At 43.9% G+C, this 15,778-nt stretch overlaps 1 protein-coding gene across 1 annotated transcript in view; it reads left to right on the top strand.

The window, feature by feature from the left end:
* The window catches only part of LOC110537669 (calpain-5), a 43,962-nt gene extending 32,734 nt beyond the window's left edge, over window positions 1–11,228 (top strand). The window contains exons 4-13 of the mRNA XM_021623883.3: window positions 1,003–1,211; window positions 1,884–2,076; window positions 5,139–5,332; window positions 6,631–6,708; window positions 6,986–7,181; window positions 7,360–7,482; window positions 7,927–8,123; window positions 8,612–8,733; window positions 9,831–9,967; window positions 10,147–11,228. Of these exons, the coding sequence (XP_021479558.2) occupies window positions 1,003–1,211; window positions 1,884–2,076; window positions 5,139–5,332; window positions 6,631–6,708; window positions 6,986–7,181; window positions 7,360–7,482; window positions 7,927–8,123; window positions 8,612–8,733; window positions 9,831–9,967; window positions 10,147–10,329 (1,632 nt within the window). The 3' untranslated portion in view covers window positions 10,330–11,228. The remainder of the gene's footprint in view (window positions 1–1,002; window positions 1,212–1,883; window positions 2,077–5,138; window positions 5,333–6,630; window positions 6,709–6,985; window positions 7,182–7,359; window positions 7,483–7,926; window positions 8,124–8,611; window positions 8,734–9,830; window positions 9,968–10,146) is intronic.
* The last annotated feature ends 4,550 nt before the right edge of the window (window positions 11,229–15,778 follow it).

Here is a 15,778-nt window from a genome sequence, read left to right as displayed (position 1 = left end):
CAGAGAGAATAAAGTTATTATAGAGCTTTATTATGTTCTGGATGAAACCCTAGATAGATACCCCCCCCCCCCTCCCTCCCTCGTTCTCACTCTCTCTCTCTCTTTCCTTCACCCCCCTCTCTTTCTCTCTATGTCACTGGCTTCCTAAGGGCTCTCACATGACTTGGGGTTTCTATGGTGCAGTATTGTTTTTTATCCTCTCCTCTTAAAGGAGCTGCTACACACACACACAGAACAGCCCCTTGATCTGCAGAACAAAGGTTCCATCAGAACCACCCTGCCAGAACTGACCCATCGACCAGGGCTCTTAGTCCACCACTCCCCAGCATGTACCTCCAAGGGCAGTGGAGGAAGAGTGGTTCATTTCCAACAAGTTTAGCCCTCTGCGCTCCGCAGTACACCTTCATTATGTGACGTCTCATTACTACACTTCCTGTTTAGCCCTGATGGCTGATGGGTATTTCGGGTGGGTGGGCGAGGGGGCTAAGTGCGGTCTTGTTTGCCCCCCAGCCAGCCCATCGCAGTCCGAGGGGGAGCCCCCGGGAAGGGGATGACTGGCTGGTACTTCATTGCAGCTCTAATCATTCCCCGTCCCTCTGTCCTGTTCCATGTATTCTTCCTCCTCTGCATGTATACTTGCCAGAGCCCAGGTGATACGTTACATTTATTCCCTTAATCCTCCGGAACGCAGCGGGCCAGCCGGGGGTGACAAGTTGGAGACAAGAGGTATGTCCAGCAGGGATCACAGGCTCACTCACAAGAGGGTGTGGTATTTACGAGTTCGGCCGACACGCGGCTTGTTCGTTCGGCTTGCATAACTCTGACTCTCTTTTTCCTCCCCCTCCTCCCTCTACGCGTCCTGCCTACCCACACCCACTCCCTCTTTCACCCCCTCCGTTCTTTTCCCAACCTTTCCCTTTCTCTTTCCCACTTTCATCTCCATCCACCCCCTCCTTCTCCGACCTCTCCCTCTGCTCCACTCCCCTCCCTCCCTCCCTTCAGGTCATCCCAGACTGGAAAGAGCAGGAGTGGGACACGGAGACACCCGAGTCGTACGCCGGGATCTTCCACTTCCGCTTCTGGCGCTTCGGAGAGTGGGTGGATGTGGTGATCGACGACCGGCTTCCCACGGTGGACAACCAGCTGGTCTACTGCCACTCGGATGACAGCAACGAGTTCTGGAGCGCACTGGTGGAGAAGGCCTATGCCAAGTTAGTCAATGAATCAATCAATCTGTCAATGGCTTTATTGTCCAAATTGGGAAATGTGTAGTACAGTCTGGTTGGAAAATGTTTTAAACGTTCCATCCATCAAGCAATCAATCAATCAATTTGTTGTCCCAATTGGACAATGTGTAATACAGCCATGGTAAAATACAACATTAAACTGTAATGAACACCTAGGGGCAGGGATAAAGAGATACAGTACTGTAGCAGCCCCAGTAGCCCTGGGGAATATCATCTAGAATAGGATAAAATTCTACTGTATGTTTTACTCTCCCAGTATTTGAGGAATGCAGAAAAAATCTTTAGAACGAGGATGCACTCACTCACTCAGGTAAATAAATATTTCCAATTGGTAACGCTTTACTTAATGCCTGTAGGTATAATGCTTTATAACATCTTATAAGCATGTATAAGCCTTTAATGTCTTAGAATTAGGCTTATTATTGTCTGTCACTATTTTAACTGATTCAAGATACTGTATCTACTAGCCACTGTCTTTATGATTTGAGATGTGGAGTCACATCTTGAGATATGGAGTCAAACAAGAGGTTCAGGTGTCATTCTGTTGTCAACTGTGCACTGTAGATAGAGAGATATTTGACTACAGATTAACTCATACATTTATTCCTCCTCCTCTTCCTCGACCTGTCCCTGCAGAGTGTACGGCTGCTACGAGGCCCTGGATGGCGGGAACACGGCGGATGCCCTGGTGGACTTCACAGGGGGTGTGTCGGAGCCCATGGACCTGCTGGAGGGCCAGATGGCCACTGACGAGTTGGCCCGCAACCAGCTGTTTGAGAGGGTGCTGAAGGTCCACAACCGGGACGGCCTCATCAGCTGCTCCATCCGGGTGAGTCACTCAGGGGGAAGAGCTGTACTAGGCAGCCATTTTGGATCAGGGTCAGCCAGGGGGTCAGTTAGGAGATCTAGGTCATGTTCAATACAAAACATGAGAAAAAATGCTTTGAAAACAGGGAGGTACTGCCTGTACTTCCTGTTTTCCATTGCACATTTTTTTTCTGCCTTGTGTTATTTGGAACACCAAAAAATTGCAACATAAATCGCAAATTACAGGGTTTGGCAATCACCATGATAATGTGCCATCCCGTCTATTTCGAAAGTTGTGGTTAGTTGGCTCATGCAAAGTCTACATTTGCGAGAGGAAAATGTAATCCTTTGTGATTATCCATCTATCTATAATCTATCAATGTAATCATACAAGGCTTTCTCTCTGCTGATGAGACTTGAATTTGTATGAGTGCATATACACTTTCAGAATGCAAATACCGTCCTCTTCTCTATCCATCCATCTACCTGTCATCCTCAATCTGCTTGTTGTTTATCTGTCCATCCGTCAGTCCGTCTATTCATCTGTTCATCAATACGCAACATCTGCTGTTGGGAGCTCCATTTGTATGAGTTCCACTCTCCCCCGGGCAGCCACTGACTGCGTCCCATATGGCAACCTACTCCCTACAAAGTGCACTACTTTTGACCAGAACCCTATGGGCCCTTGTTGAAAGTAGCACTCTGTAAAGGTAATAAGTTGCACATTTGGAACACAGGCACTGACTTTTGATTGTCTGTGCTCGTCCACTTCTGCACTAGAACTAATTTACAGTCCAACATTGTGTGATTCCGAATCAAGTACACTAGCTCAACTGGCAGCGATAGGCGTTTTATATTCATGAGTTTTCATTAGGCTCTATTACGGAACAATAACAACCGAATGGACACGGACATGAAAAAAAATAATGGCTAAACAAACACGTCAGCTAGACGAACGGACCTGACCGCACCGAAAACCGTAGTCCTTAATTCCTCGGACATGACCCATGACTTGGTGGTTGTTGTTTGGCTATGGTTGTAACGTCCTGGCAACATTATAAAAATGCTTGACTACGCATAGGCTTTTTGTTGTGAGGAGGTCTGATTTAGGAATGCAACAAAGGCATCTTAAAAGCCACACTCATGCATCTCTCCCCAGACTCCAAGCCTAATTGCTTTTTGTCTTCTCCCCCCCCTTCGCTGTTTTTTGTAAGCATGGTTTGAAAAATGTTGTGAGTGTGGTAGCAAATGCTCAAAGCACGTCTTCCACAGAGCCTATGGGCCGAGGCAGAATAAGGTAGTGACCTATTTTTTTTTTTTTTTAAATGATGTTCAGGCCGAATTCTATATATATTCTTGCCACCTCTCCGTCTTGATTATTGACCTGCCGAACATTCCCCATTTATCTAATCAGACATCATTTTTACCAGTAAGAAGAGGTATTTTGATTGATTTAATTGATGACAATCGTTAGTTGTTTTTTCTCATTAGACTCAAATTAGACTCTGATTTGTAAAGAATTTAATCGTAACATTTGCTACAATTAACCCCTTACCTAAAATTTGGTGGTATTTTATATGGTATTTACACACATTCACATAGTGATATGAAATGTCACTTCTTTACATCAAGTACAAATAAGATAATATCTTAGAGAAATGAAAAAAGTAATTAATTCATTTGAATGCTAAAAGTATCATGTAAAATATTTGCATTTTGTTTACTCCGCTTTTGGTCAATATGACATGGCTAAAATCTAAAATGAAAATATTTTTTTGTCAATTTAGTATATTTTCATCCAACTATCAGTTTCAAGTCAGAAATGTTTTCAATTTATGGGGTGGCAGGTAGCCTAGTGATTAGAGTGTTGGACTAGTAACCGAAAGGTTGCAAGATCGAATCCTTGAGCTGACAAGGTAAAAATCTGTTGTTTTGCCCCTGAACAAGGCAGTTAACCCACTGTTAACTAGGCTATCATTGAAAATAAGAATTTGTTCTTAACTGACTTGCCTAGTAAAATAGAATTGCCTTTCATTTTTACCATTGGAGACAGACATTTCACTTCCACCACTTTCTGTTGAATTGTGAACAACTGGTCCTAGAAACGTACAATGTGTAATCTGATAGCTAAGATATGTACAGTATGTTTGCATATTATTATTCATATTATTAATCTACCTCAAATATTGTTTTCATACTAAGCAAAAGCCTAGCTCTCTGAAGTCCAGACGACTGCTTTCCCGTTGGGCCAGGTGTGAATGTTCTGGTAGCCAACCTACTCAACCAATTTGAATACAATGGGAAGCCCATACACAGTTGATGGCCCATCAGCAGGCAATTAAGTATGCTTAAGTTGAGAGCCTATGAGGTCTATGAGAAGGGTTTGTGCATGCAGGAACGGTCATGTATGTTTTTTTTATGTAGGATCCCCTGGGTCATATTTAGTAGGCACCAAATGGAAGAAAATGGACTGAAACGGGGAGGGACTAAATGATCTCATCCGACATGGATGTCGATTAAGGCAGCCCCCGCACCTCTCTGATGCAGAGGGGTTGGGTTAAACGTGGAAGACACATTTCAGTTGAATGCATTCATTTGTACAATTGACTAGGTATTCCCCTTTCCCAATAAAAAACACTTGTTTTTGTTTTCCGTTGCAAAACATTTTGTTACGTTGTGCACTAATGAAAACGACCCTGGTTTCCCTCATTACCTTCCTGTCTTCTTTATCCTTTTTTCCCCTTCTGTCTCCTTAGTAGTTGCTCCCTTGCTGTCGTTGCATCACACTTTGTTTGTGAAACGGGCTCATTACATCTGGGCCTTGTGCTCAATGATACTTTGATGATCAAGTAGCAAGGGACAGCACCAGCCATCTAGGCCGCAAGCTCAATTCAAACAAATCAATTTTCAGTTCAACTTGACTGGGCCTTGTTCATCATACAAAAAAATGTCTGAATGCACATTGAACACGCCCTAATGAACACAACCCTTGTCACAACTCAAGCACTTTGAGCTACATTCTGTGTATGACATGTAAATACATAAATATTTCTAAATTAATTAATTGATTTAATTGTCTCATAGGCGACCACAGTGGAGGACATGGAGGCACGGCTAGACTGTGGCCTGGTCAAGGGCCACGCATACGCAGTGACGGACGTGAAGAAGGTGCGTCTGGGCCAGGGCCTGCTGGCATTCTTCAAGTCAGAGAAGCTCAATATGATCCGCATGAGGAACCCCTGGGGAGAGAAGGAGTGGAGCGGGCCCTGGAGCGACAGGTAAATACACAACACTGCCTCCTCAGGCCTGGAAGTGGTACTACACAACCATAGTATTAGATGTATAATTCTTATTCTAATTTGATGTACACAACACTGCTTAATGAAAGCTTCTCCTATTCAGAGTGCCTTTACTGCCTCGAAACGACTAGACCGTGTAGGAGTAATGAGGTGGAGAAAGAGGTGTCCTCCATCTTCTGAAATGGAGGGGGGTTGATAAATGCCATAAATTAACTGTTGTACATGTATACGTGTGAATGTGTGTTTTTGTTTTATTTATTTATTTTAAGAAAAACAACAATGTGGAGGGAAAATTAAGGGTAGGCTCTACATTTGTTTTTTACATTTCAGTAATAATGCAGAAGAAGGAGACACAAAAAGTGAAAGCCATTACAATGTCATTCCGAGATCTGCAGGGGTGCTGTTAGTACAGTGACTATTATATTGTGGAGTGAATTCTATTAACTCAACTGTTTGGAACTGAGTTAATCAGATGTGTACGAGTCGTATTGTTATACATAAACTTGGTTGAATGGTAAAAAAATGTAAAGAAGAATAATAATAGTTATTATTTTTGAAGGCACATGTTCACACGTTTAAGTCACCTTAAAGTTTTACAAAATATATAGAATCCAAAAAATATCTAACGTAATAAATCAAATCACACGCTCAACAGTTCATTTATGGCATTTATCATGTAATAGGATGGGGAGAAGACTAAGAGCTTCTCTCTTCCTCCTCCTGTTGTGTCCTATTGTTTATCGCTAGGTTGTATGACATAGCACAGATTGTAGGGCTCGCTCATGAAGGCAGCTGAATTATTGAGTAGGTAAAGGAGAGAGATGTTACTTCTTAAAGGGGAAGTGACTGAGTGGTGTTATTAAAGGAGTCGTCTCCTTTCATTCATATAGTCATAGGAATGCATGTATAATACATCTGGGGTTTGATCACAATTGGAGAAATGTAATTTTATTGTTTAATGTGGAAGTTTGTCAGAGTCCCACAGAAGTTGTGGAACTGGCAGTAATTTCATAGAAACAGAAGAGAGGTTTATTTTCATATGCACGTAGGCACACACACAATTGCTATGTATTGCCGATACCTACAATTCTTACTTCCTGGGGTAAGTCTTCCTGTTTTAATCTATGACTGCTCCTGAGAAAATTGCTGTCCGTTGTCATGTGGTGCTGAACTTCGGGAATCTCCAATCCAAAGGGTTTTTCAGTGGTGTGTTTGCTCTGTAATTTCCTTTGTGTCATACTGTCGAACATGAGGTAATTTCATGTCTGTGCCCCCAGCTCAGAGGAGTGGAAGAAGGTGAGCAAGAGTGAGAGAGAGAAGCTGGGCGTCACCGTGCAGGATGACGGAGAATTCTGGTGAGAGGGACCAACATACACACACACACACACACACACACACACACACACACACACACACACACACACACACACACACCCCATTAAAACATTAGGGGCCATTTACCCACACACAGATTAAGCCTAGGCCTGGACTAAAAAGCATGCTCCGGACTATGCTTAATCTGTATCCGGGAAACCAGCCCTAGTTAATTCATCTGTATTTTATTAACTGATTGAGCGGCACTTTCCTAAATATACTGTCCCTCCCTCTTGCCCTCCCTCCCTTCCACCCTAGGATGACGTTTGATGACTTCTGCCAGTACTTCACGGACCTGATCCTGTGCCGCCTCATCAACACCTCTTATCTGAGCATCCACAAAACATGGGAGGAGGAAGTGATGAGGGGCTCCTGGGTCCCCCGCCAAGACCCTCTGAGGAACCGCTCTGGGGGATGCATCAACCACAAGGCCACCTTCCTCCAGAACCCACAGGTGGGGTGCATGAGGGTGGAGGATGTGTGGAAGTGGGTGGATGGTGGGAGGCTGGGTAGGAGTGTTTGTACTGTGTAAGTTTATTTGTGTTTTTCTGTTGGTGTCTCTGCATGTACTGCATATTCTGTATTTGATTTGAGGAGATTGATCTAATTAGTGTGTTTATGTCTCTCTGCAGTATGTGTTTGATGTGAATAAGGTAGAGGATGAGGTGTTGATCGCCCTGCAGCAGAAGGAGAGAAGAGCCACCACCAAAGAGGGCAAAGGAGATAACCTGGCCATAGGCTTCGACATTCACCGGGTATGCGGGCACACACACACACACACACACACACACACACAGAGAGATGAAGGCACACACACGAGAACAGACTCACCGAGTTTAAGAGACACACACCCAGATGGACACACCCAGATGGACACACACAGATGGACACAAACAGATGGACACACACAGATGGATACACAGGAAGATGAACACACTCTGTCGCTCCACATGAATTTTTCCTTTTGCCTCTTCATGCTTTACTTCATGGTATTGCCATCTCTTTACTTCCTTGCTACTCATAACAAAATATAAGACTTAAGGATCCTGGTTCAGTCCCTGCATGTGCCATCTTTCCACCTCCTATATCTGTCTCCCTGCTTCTGCCTCTATCCTTGCTCTGCCTGATGATGCCATATCTACCTTGAACGTCTCCCTTTAAAATGTGACCCTGATGTCATGTCCCCACCCGTCCTCTAGGTGGAGCTGAACAGAAAGTACCGCATGCACACGGCCCAGCAGAAGGTGGCGGGCTCCATCTACATCAACTCGCGCTGCGTCTTCCTCAGGAAGGAGCTCAAGGAGGGTCGCTACGTCATCATCCCCACGACTTTTGACCCCGGGCAGCAGGGCGACTTCCTGTTGCGGGTCTTCACCGACGTGCCTTCAGACTGCAAGTAAACCAGCCGGCCGACATACAGACCCACCCCCACACCCCTTCCGTTTAACCTCCTTACCTTTACAAAGGGATAGTTCACTGGGATCATAGAATTGAATAGAACCGTATTGTTTTGTACCTCTATGATAGGGATGGCCTAATTTGAATCAGTTAAAATTGATCAAATAACAAACCTCATTTTATAGAAACCCATCAAATTCAACTGGTGTGTATATTAAAGGGATATTACATTTTGGTATTTTACAACACTTGGGGTTCAAGTATTTTTTGCAGTTTACTACTTACTTCAAAAAAGTGAACGATCCCTTTAAGATGCACACCAGTTGAATTGTATGGGTTTCTATAAAAGGATTTTTAGCTTGTTGATAAAGTTGAATTGATTATCTAAGTGGACCCAGAACCCTTTTCACGTAATTTGTCATCCACTGCCATTACTCTCACCAAAATGAATGACACCCATATTCACTTTCTTTCCCTACCCAACAGAGAGTTGAACCTAGATGAGCCCCCACAGACGTGTTGGACGGGCATGTGTGGTTACCCCCAGCTGGTCACCCAGGTCCACGTTCTGAGTGCTGAGGGACTCCAGGGCCAGGACTCTAATGGAGGTAAGTTAGTAAGGCTGCAGTAGGAAATAGTAGGCCTACAGTAGGAAATAGTAGGCCTACAGTAAAGTAAGCTACAGTATGCACCCATGTCGATGGGAGGCTTTGGGAGCTGACTTGCATAGACCATTTTCACACGCGCTATACTAGGATGGCCCGGTTGTATCTCCACCATTGTTACTGGACCATGCTGGAAAGGATGGGGGATATTTGGAGGGGAAAGGTTCTGGTCGACACAATAAACTCTTCTGCCGATGGGTAACTTGAGTTTAAGTGTGAACTGTACATTTTGTGCGAGTGTGTATGTGTTTTTCCGTGCCCCAGCATGTGTTGCTAGGTGAACTCTTCTGGTCATACACAGAGCTGCACTGTCTCATTCCCAACAAGAAGAGGCACCCGGCCAAAACACAAGGAGGTACATCGGCATCACCTAGTGGCTAGCGGCTTAGCTACAACTAGACATATTGCACAGTTAATAGTCCAATAGGCTTTGGCTCAGCCCAGAAACAGCCCCTAGCCCCTAGCCCCTAAACCCCTTCAAACTCAACTCTGGACCTCAAAGCCAGTTCCACTACATTTTTACATTGTTCCCCTCTAATCAGGGAAGGATTTAGACCTGGGACACCAGGTGTGTTCAATAAATTATCAGGTAGAACAGAAAACCAGCAGGCTCTGGACTTCGTAGGGCAAGAGTTGAATACCCATGTCCTAACCCTTAACCCCTAGCTTCATGTAGATCGAAGAGGATTGGATAGATATAAGCAAAATGGTAGTAGTTCCACAAAGGGCTATGTCTAGGAATACTTTTTTCCAAATGGCTGAAACCTATCCCCTCCCTTTCAGATTTATAGTCTTCTATAGTTCCTTCTCCCCATATCCTCTACCTACCTAGTAGCAACTAAAGCCCTTCTCCACCTACCTGTCGGAGACCTGTCTACTTGCTGGTTGGTCTGATGGCCAGATAAGGATTGGATTCATTTAGACCTCGAGTTGGTTTTGGCCTGCATAGTTGAGTACACATGCACACACACGTTTACACTTCCCATGCCGATACAGAGATTGACAGCTGTCCCCCATCCTTCCTTCCCTCTCCCTCCCAGCCTTGGACCCGTACGTCATCATCACCTGTGAGGGAGAGAGAGTGCGCTCGCCGGTGCACAAGGACACGCGGAGCCCCAACTTCGATGTCAAAGGCCTGTTCTACCGCAAGAAGCCCAAGGAAGGCATCCACATTGAGGTAAGCACAGACGGAGAGGAGGAACTATTTTTTTTGTATCTGTCTGTCTGTGTTCATACAGTATGTATCCCTCTATCTCTTGAATGTTTAACTTTTTGAAAATCACTTTTCCTATATTTCCCCTCTCTCCCGCTTTGTCTCTTTCTTCTCTGCTCTCCTTGGACCTTGGACCATAATAGATCTACAATAAGAACGTAATTGTGGATACCTTCCTGGGTCAGGTGACCCTGTCCAGTGACCCAAACGACCGGCAGGAGCAGCACACACTCCACCTGCGCGACAAGGGCAACCGCCAAGACAACGACCTCCCGGGCACGGTCACCGTGCGCCTCATCACCTGCATCACACTCATCAACATATGACGTCACAACCACCGCCGTCGCCGCTCTCGCCATGAGATGTCGAAGGAGCTTGACCTTTGTCATCTTGACGACCTTTCGCCCCCCCTAAACCGAGCATGTCAGTTAAACGGTTAATCCCCCCCCACCCCTGCTCCACCCTACCCAACACCCCCTTCAACATATACACACAGCTTTCTTTCTTTCTTTCTGACTCTTTCTCTCACTCTCACTGTTACACACACACACACACACACACACACACACACACACACACACACAGGCCATGTCTGAGTTCCAAATAGTAGGCTGATTGGGTATGCGAAAATATAAAGTTTTATAGTATGTGAAATATTGAACATTTGGTTTGCTTTAAATGCCAGGATGTCATACTCATTTAATCTTTCCATCTAGTAGAATTCACTGCACACCATTGAGGAAGAGAAGTGTATTTTCAGACCCACGTAGGTGTGACAGCAGCCGATAAACCGCTGATAATCAGCTACCAAAATGAAAGAATGGTGGGAAACAAAGCAATTGTGCGTTAGATGTCTCATTCTCAGTATGGGTGAGCCTGGTATGTTTTTTTTTTTTAAGCTTACTGCCTACATATACTAAACAGTACATTCTAAATAGTATGAAGTATGACTAGTACACAGTATGTATATCGTTTTAGTAAGTAGTAGGCAAGACTACTCTCTCTACATGCCTTCAACTCTCTCTCACACACACACACACACACACTTTTAACATGCTCCTGCACCCCTCATGCATCTGCCAGCGTCTCTAAGGGCTATACATCGCCTTAAGGCTGAGTGGGTCCCTTTAGGAGCCTGTGACCAGCCATATGTCGGGTGGGAGGGGGGTCATTGTATTGGGTGGTACACTGGGTGTAGCCTTGCCTCCTCCCCCCTCCATCACATCTTTCCCCTCTTCCCACTCCCATCCCCTCAGAATACGCTACCCTTCGCTTCTACAGGCTGCCATGGACAAAATAGAGTTTAGCACGGCAAAAAGATTCTGCCTGCATTGCACACGCCCCATTCCCCGTTTACACACAAATGTTTTATTTAATTTACCTTTATTTAACTAGGCATCACACTCTTAGCTTAGCAACCGGCGCTTTTGATATGCTCCAGTGGAGTGCCATGTTCAAGTGCTTTACGGGACCAAAGACGGACCAGGCCCTCCCTCCCTCTCTCTTTTGCCGAAGGCAGTTGCCACCGTGCCACGTCAGTCGGTCATCTCTATGGCAACGCCACTGCCTGACGCTTCCTAAGTCATGGGACTCCTGTCAATTGACCTGAATCGCGTGAACTGAGAGACACAGCAGCTGTTGTCCCTGTGTGTGTGTGTGTGTGTGTGTGTGTGTGTGTGTGTGTGTGTGTGTGTGTGTGTGTGTGTGTGTGTGTGTGTGTGTGTGTGTGTGTGTGTGTGTGCGTGCATTCGTACGTGTTATGCCTGCGCCTTTGAACATCATGCACCTCGCCTGGCTCTGACAGGCTCACGGACACGGCTGGATGGAGGGATGAGCAGAAGAAGAGAGAGAAGAGGCAGGAAATCCATCAGTCGACTCCTGCCAAAAACAGCGTGCCATAGCCTTGTTCCTGGCTCTGACTCTGTTGTGACTCGATACCGCTATTCCCGACCGGAACACAGTTTGGATTAGCATCATTTTAAACTATTTGAAATGGTAGTGTGGAAAGAGTGGGTTTTTGTCTGGCCAAGACAGAGACTATCACATCATTCAGAAGCATCACTGGTACAGTCCCCAAAACCGTTAGCATCTCTGTTCACGTAGATGATGTCGCGCTTTCTCTTTTGACCTGCTTTCCACAGGCTGTTTATCTCCCTCTGACAGTGGCAAGCGGCGGAGAAAGAAGATATACAAGGAGATTCAAGCCCCAAACGCTACGTTGTCAAGTATCTTTTCAAAAGTGCAATATGATTGCAGAGACTTTTCTAGGGCAGGATCTGACGTGGGATCCCACGTACGTTAAGAATCATTCCAGAGACACTTGATTTTTTTTGAATGTAATGCGGAGAGCTTTCGACCGACCGATCTCTCGCTTTCTCTCTATCGAACCATCAATCCCTTTTACTTGTTTATGTGCTTGTTTCAACGCCTTTTCTTTTTTTGCATTACTCGGAACAACAACGGCATTTATTGCATTTGATTTATTTATTGCATTATCACAGTTTATATATTTATTGAATTAATGTGTCTCGCATAGATCATTTTTAATGATATGTTCATGGCCTTGTATTGTTCTTCCAGTGTTACTATTTTATATTTTCTTTCCATCTTCAGTGTGGGGAAACAAATGGTTGTGTTTAAGAATCAGCATGTTTACACTATTGCACCTCATATCAATGTCATATCAAGATGTTTAAAAGGGTCACTTTTTAAGGTACTGATCAGTGACATCCACCATTCATAACCATATGTTTTTACTATTTACTGTCATTCGTGGCTTCAAATGACGAAAATGCCATTCAAGTGCTGTGTGACGTATGTATTTCCTTCTATGTTGTTCAGTTGCAGACTAAGACAGAGAGACTAAACTGGTTGCTAAAAAAAACCTCTGAAAGGGATAGTTCATGCTAAATCTATTTTTGTGTCGATTTACTCTTACCTTGAGTTGTGTCTGAAGGCCCATAGCGACAGAATCTGCCAGTAGTTAGCATAATTAGAATCGTCCAAATTCATTCATGTAAACAGCGGTGCCGATATTGGCAGAGCTGCTTTGCAAGCTGAAACTTCAAACTGTCTTGTTATAAGGCAATATGTTATACAAGTAACATATAGTAACAAAAACTGAAACAAAAAATAGAAACAAAAATTGGACAAACAATTTAGTAAACTGAAATAAAATAATTCAGAAAAACATTTTTAAAACTACATGACCAAAAGTATGTGGATACCCGCTCGTTGAACCTCTCATTCCAAATCATGGACATTAATATGGAGTTGGTGCCCCTTTGCTGCTATAACATCCTCCACTCTTCTGGGAAGACTTTCCACTAGATGTTGGAACTTTGCTGGGGGGGACTTGCTTCCATTCAGCCATAAGAGGTTGGGCACTAATGTCGGGCGATCAGGCCTGGCCCGCAGTCAGGGCTCTGTGCAGGCTAGTCAAGTTTTTCCACACCGATCTCGACAAACCCTTTCTGTATGGACCTCGCTTTGTGCACGCGGGTATTGTCATGCTGGAACAGGAAAGAGGCTTCCTCAAACTGTTGCCACAAAATTGTAAGCACAGAATCGTCTAGACTGTCATTGCATGCTGTAGCGTTAAGATTTCACTGGAACTAAGGGGCCTAGCCAGACCATTATTCCTCCTCCACCAAAGTTTACAGTTGGCACTATGCATTCGGGCAGGTAGCGTTCTACTGGCATCCGTCAAGCCTGTAGCTAACAGGGAAGAAATCCGAGCGTGAATGTGAATATAGGCCTGCCACACATGCATAATGCTACTTTCTGTCCCTAACACACATTTAAACTGAAATGAAATAATATACAATTATATAGAAATTATTTTATCCAACTCAAAGTAAATTTAAAAAAAATAGTACATTTGTCTGAAGACGAGCTGAAACTAAACTGAATTTGAAATAAAAATCTATAAACGAAAACAAAATCACAACTATAATAACCTAGATGTTTTGTCTCTATGAAGGAAACGTTCAAGTTACTCATAATGGCTGTAATTTAGTCAGGATCATTTTGAGATGATAATGAAGTGATAATGCCTGAGAAGCCGGTGTTTGGGGGATATATTGGCACGGGTGTTGTTAGGCCTATTCATACGATTCAGTTTCACAATCTTGTTGTGACCCCCACAGACAAACAATGTCTTCAGTTAGGTAGTTTGCCTTATCGTCCTTATCGTTAGCTATTGCTAGTGGCAGTATTACAGCGTCTGTTCTGACCATATCTGAACCAATAATAGTCACCAGGACCAAGGGGTTGTATCACATTGTGGTAGACCATCGCTCGTCTTTTTAACTCCAGACAAATATGTGCCACAGCGGTGTCAAAATGGACGGGAGGAAAATACCATTGTACTGCAGTGTACTGTTGGTTCAGGTTCTGCAGTAGATTAGCTTTGTTTGCCACTCTTGTGGACATACAATAACTAGTTAAACATTGTGGGTATTGTCAAGCTTTTCTCGTTCCGATATGCTTTTTTTTGTGTGTCTTTGCCAAACACGCGTGCTGGTTGAGATCTTATTGCGTTAACATTGCACGTTCTTGTCATTTGCCAGAAGCATCACTTACTCAAGGTACGATTGGTTTACCCTTGGTGAGCGGAGTGTCGATTCGGTGATCTGATTTTTCTGGCTCTGTATACATTTTTCTGATGGTCCATGGCAAATGTTTTAAGGACACAAAACGCATAAGAATGTTCAGAACTTTGGCCAGTTTTATATCAAACCAACAACACCAATGCATGAAGCAAATGACTTCAAATCAGCTTGCACAGTTTGATTTTCAAAGATATTATATTTTTTATTCAAAGTGTTGTAAACAGTGTTACTACTTTCATAAATTGAAGGCTTCTGTTGCATACTTGCATGTATTTTACAGATTCTGAACATTTGAATTCAGCATCCCAAACAGTATGTACTGTATATGAAAAGGGGCAGCAGCCAAAGTGTTTGTCCACTACATCAGGACTCCTATTGTGGCAAATGTAGATATATGGTGACGAACAAGGAAGTAGCACAAGGTCCCCCGTGGGCCGCAAACCCCAGTCGCCTGATCTTGACACAAACACCCTTATTGGAGATCCCAATAAGGATATCCCCACTGGAAGAGATTGTTAGGCACCTATCAAGGATAGGATCGTTACACTCTTAAGTTCATCATTACCCCCTCTGTTTACAGGACTTACCTTCGAAAGCCACGATCACTATCCCACTTCTGACGTCCAGTGTGATAAATGTGGAAGTTGTGCTAAGTCTGTAGTGGGCTGTGAACACCAGTTGCCTAGCCTAAAGATGAACACCCTATCCACAATTACAATAGGGCTATCCCAGTTGGGAGGGATTGTACTGTGCTTATCAAGTCCAGGGTCAATACAATATATTCTTTACATTTCAGACGCAAGAGCATATAATAGTTGAGAGACATTTTTAAGCAATGGTCCGCAAGAATACTTGTCAGATACTTATCCAGTTAAATTTGAAAGCAAAACAAATTGTTAGAGATGGACAACATAAAAAATGTGAGGAATACCGAAAATAATTGATTGCAGAGAGTGTTTGTGTTGTGTTTACGATTTATTTGGATTATGTGTTTTATTAAAGCCTGTGTAATGGCCAAACAGTACTTTCTATGTTTCAGTTGAATACAGACATCACCATGGTGCAATGATTTACCTATGTTAGCTCAGTTAGCCTCGGAGCTACCTGGCGTTTGTTAGCCTGCATACCGCTGCATGTGAACTTTAAAGGACATTGGTCATGA

This window comes from Oncorhynchus mykiss, chromosome 12, assembly GCF_057628025.1.
Source record: "Oncorhynchus mykiss isolate SJ-2025 chromosome 12, ASM5762802v1, whole genome shotgun sequence".
NCBI lineage: Eukaryota > Metazoa > Chordata > Actinopteri > Salmoniformes > Salmonidae > Oncorhynchus > Oncorhynchus mykiss.
This window is presented reverse-complemented; position numbering and strand designations above follow the sequence as displayed.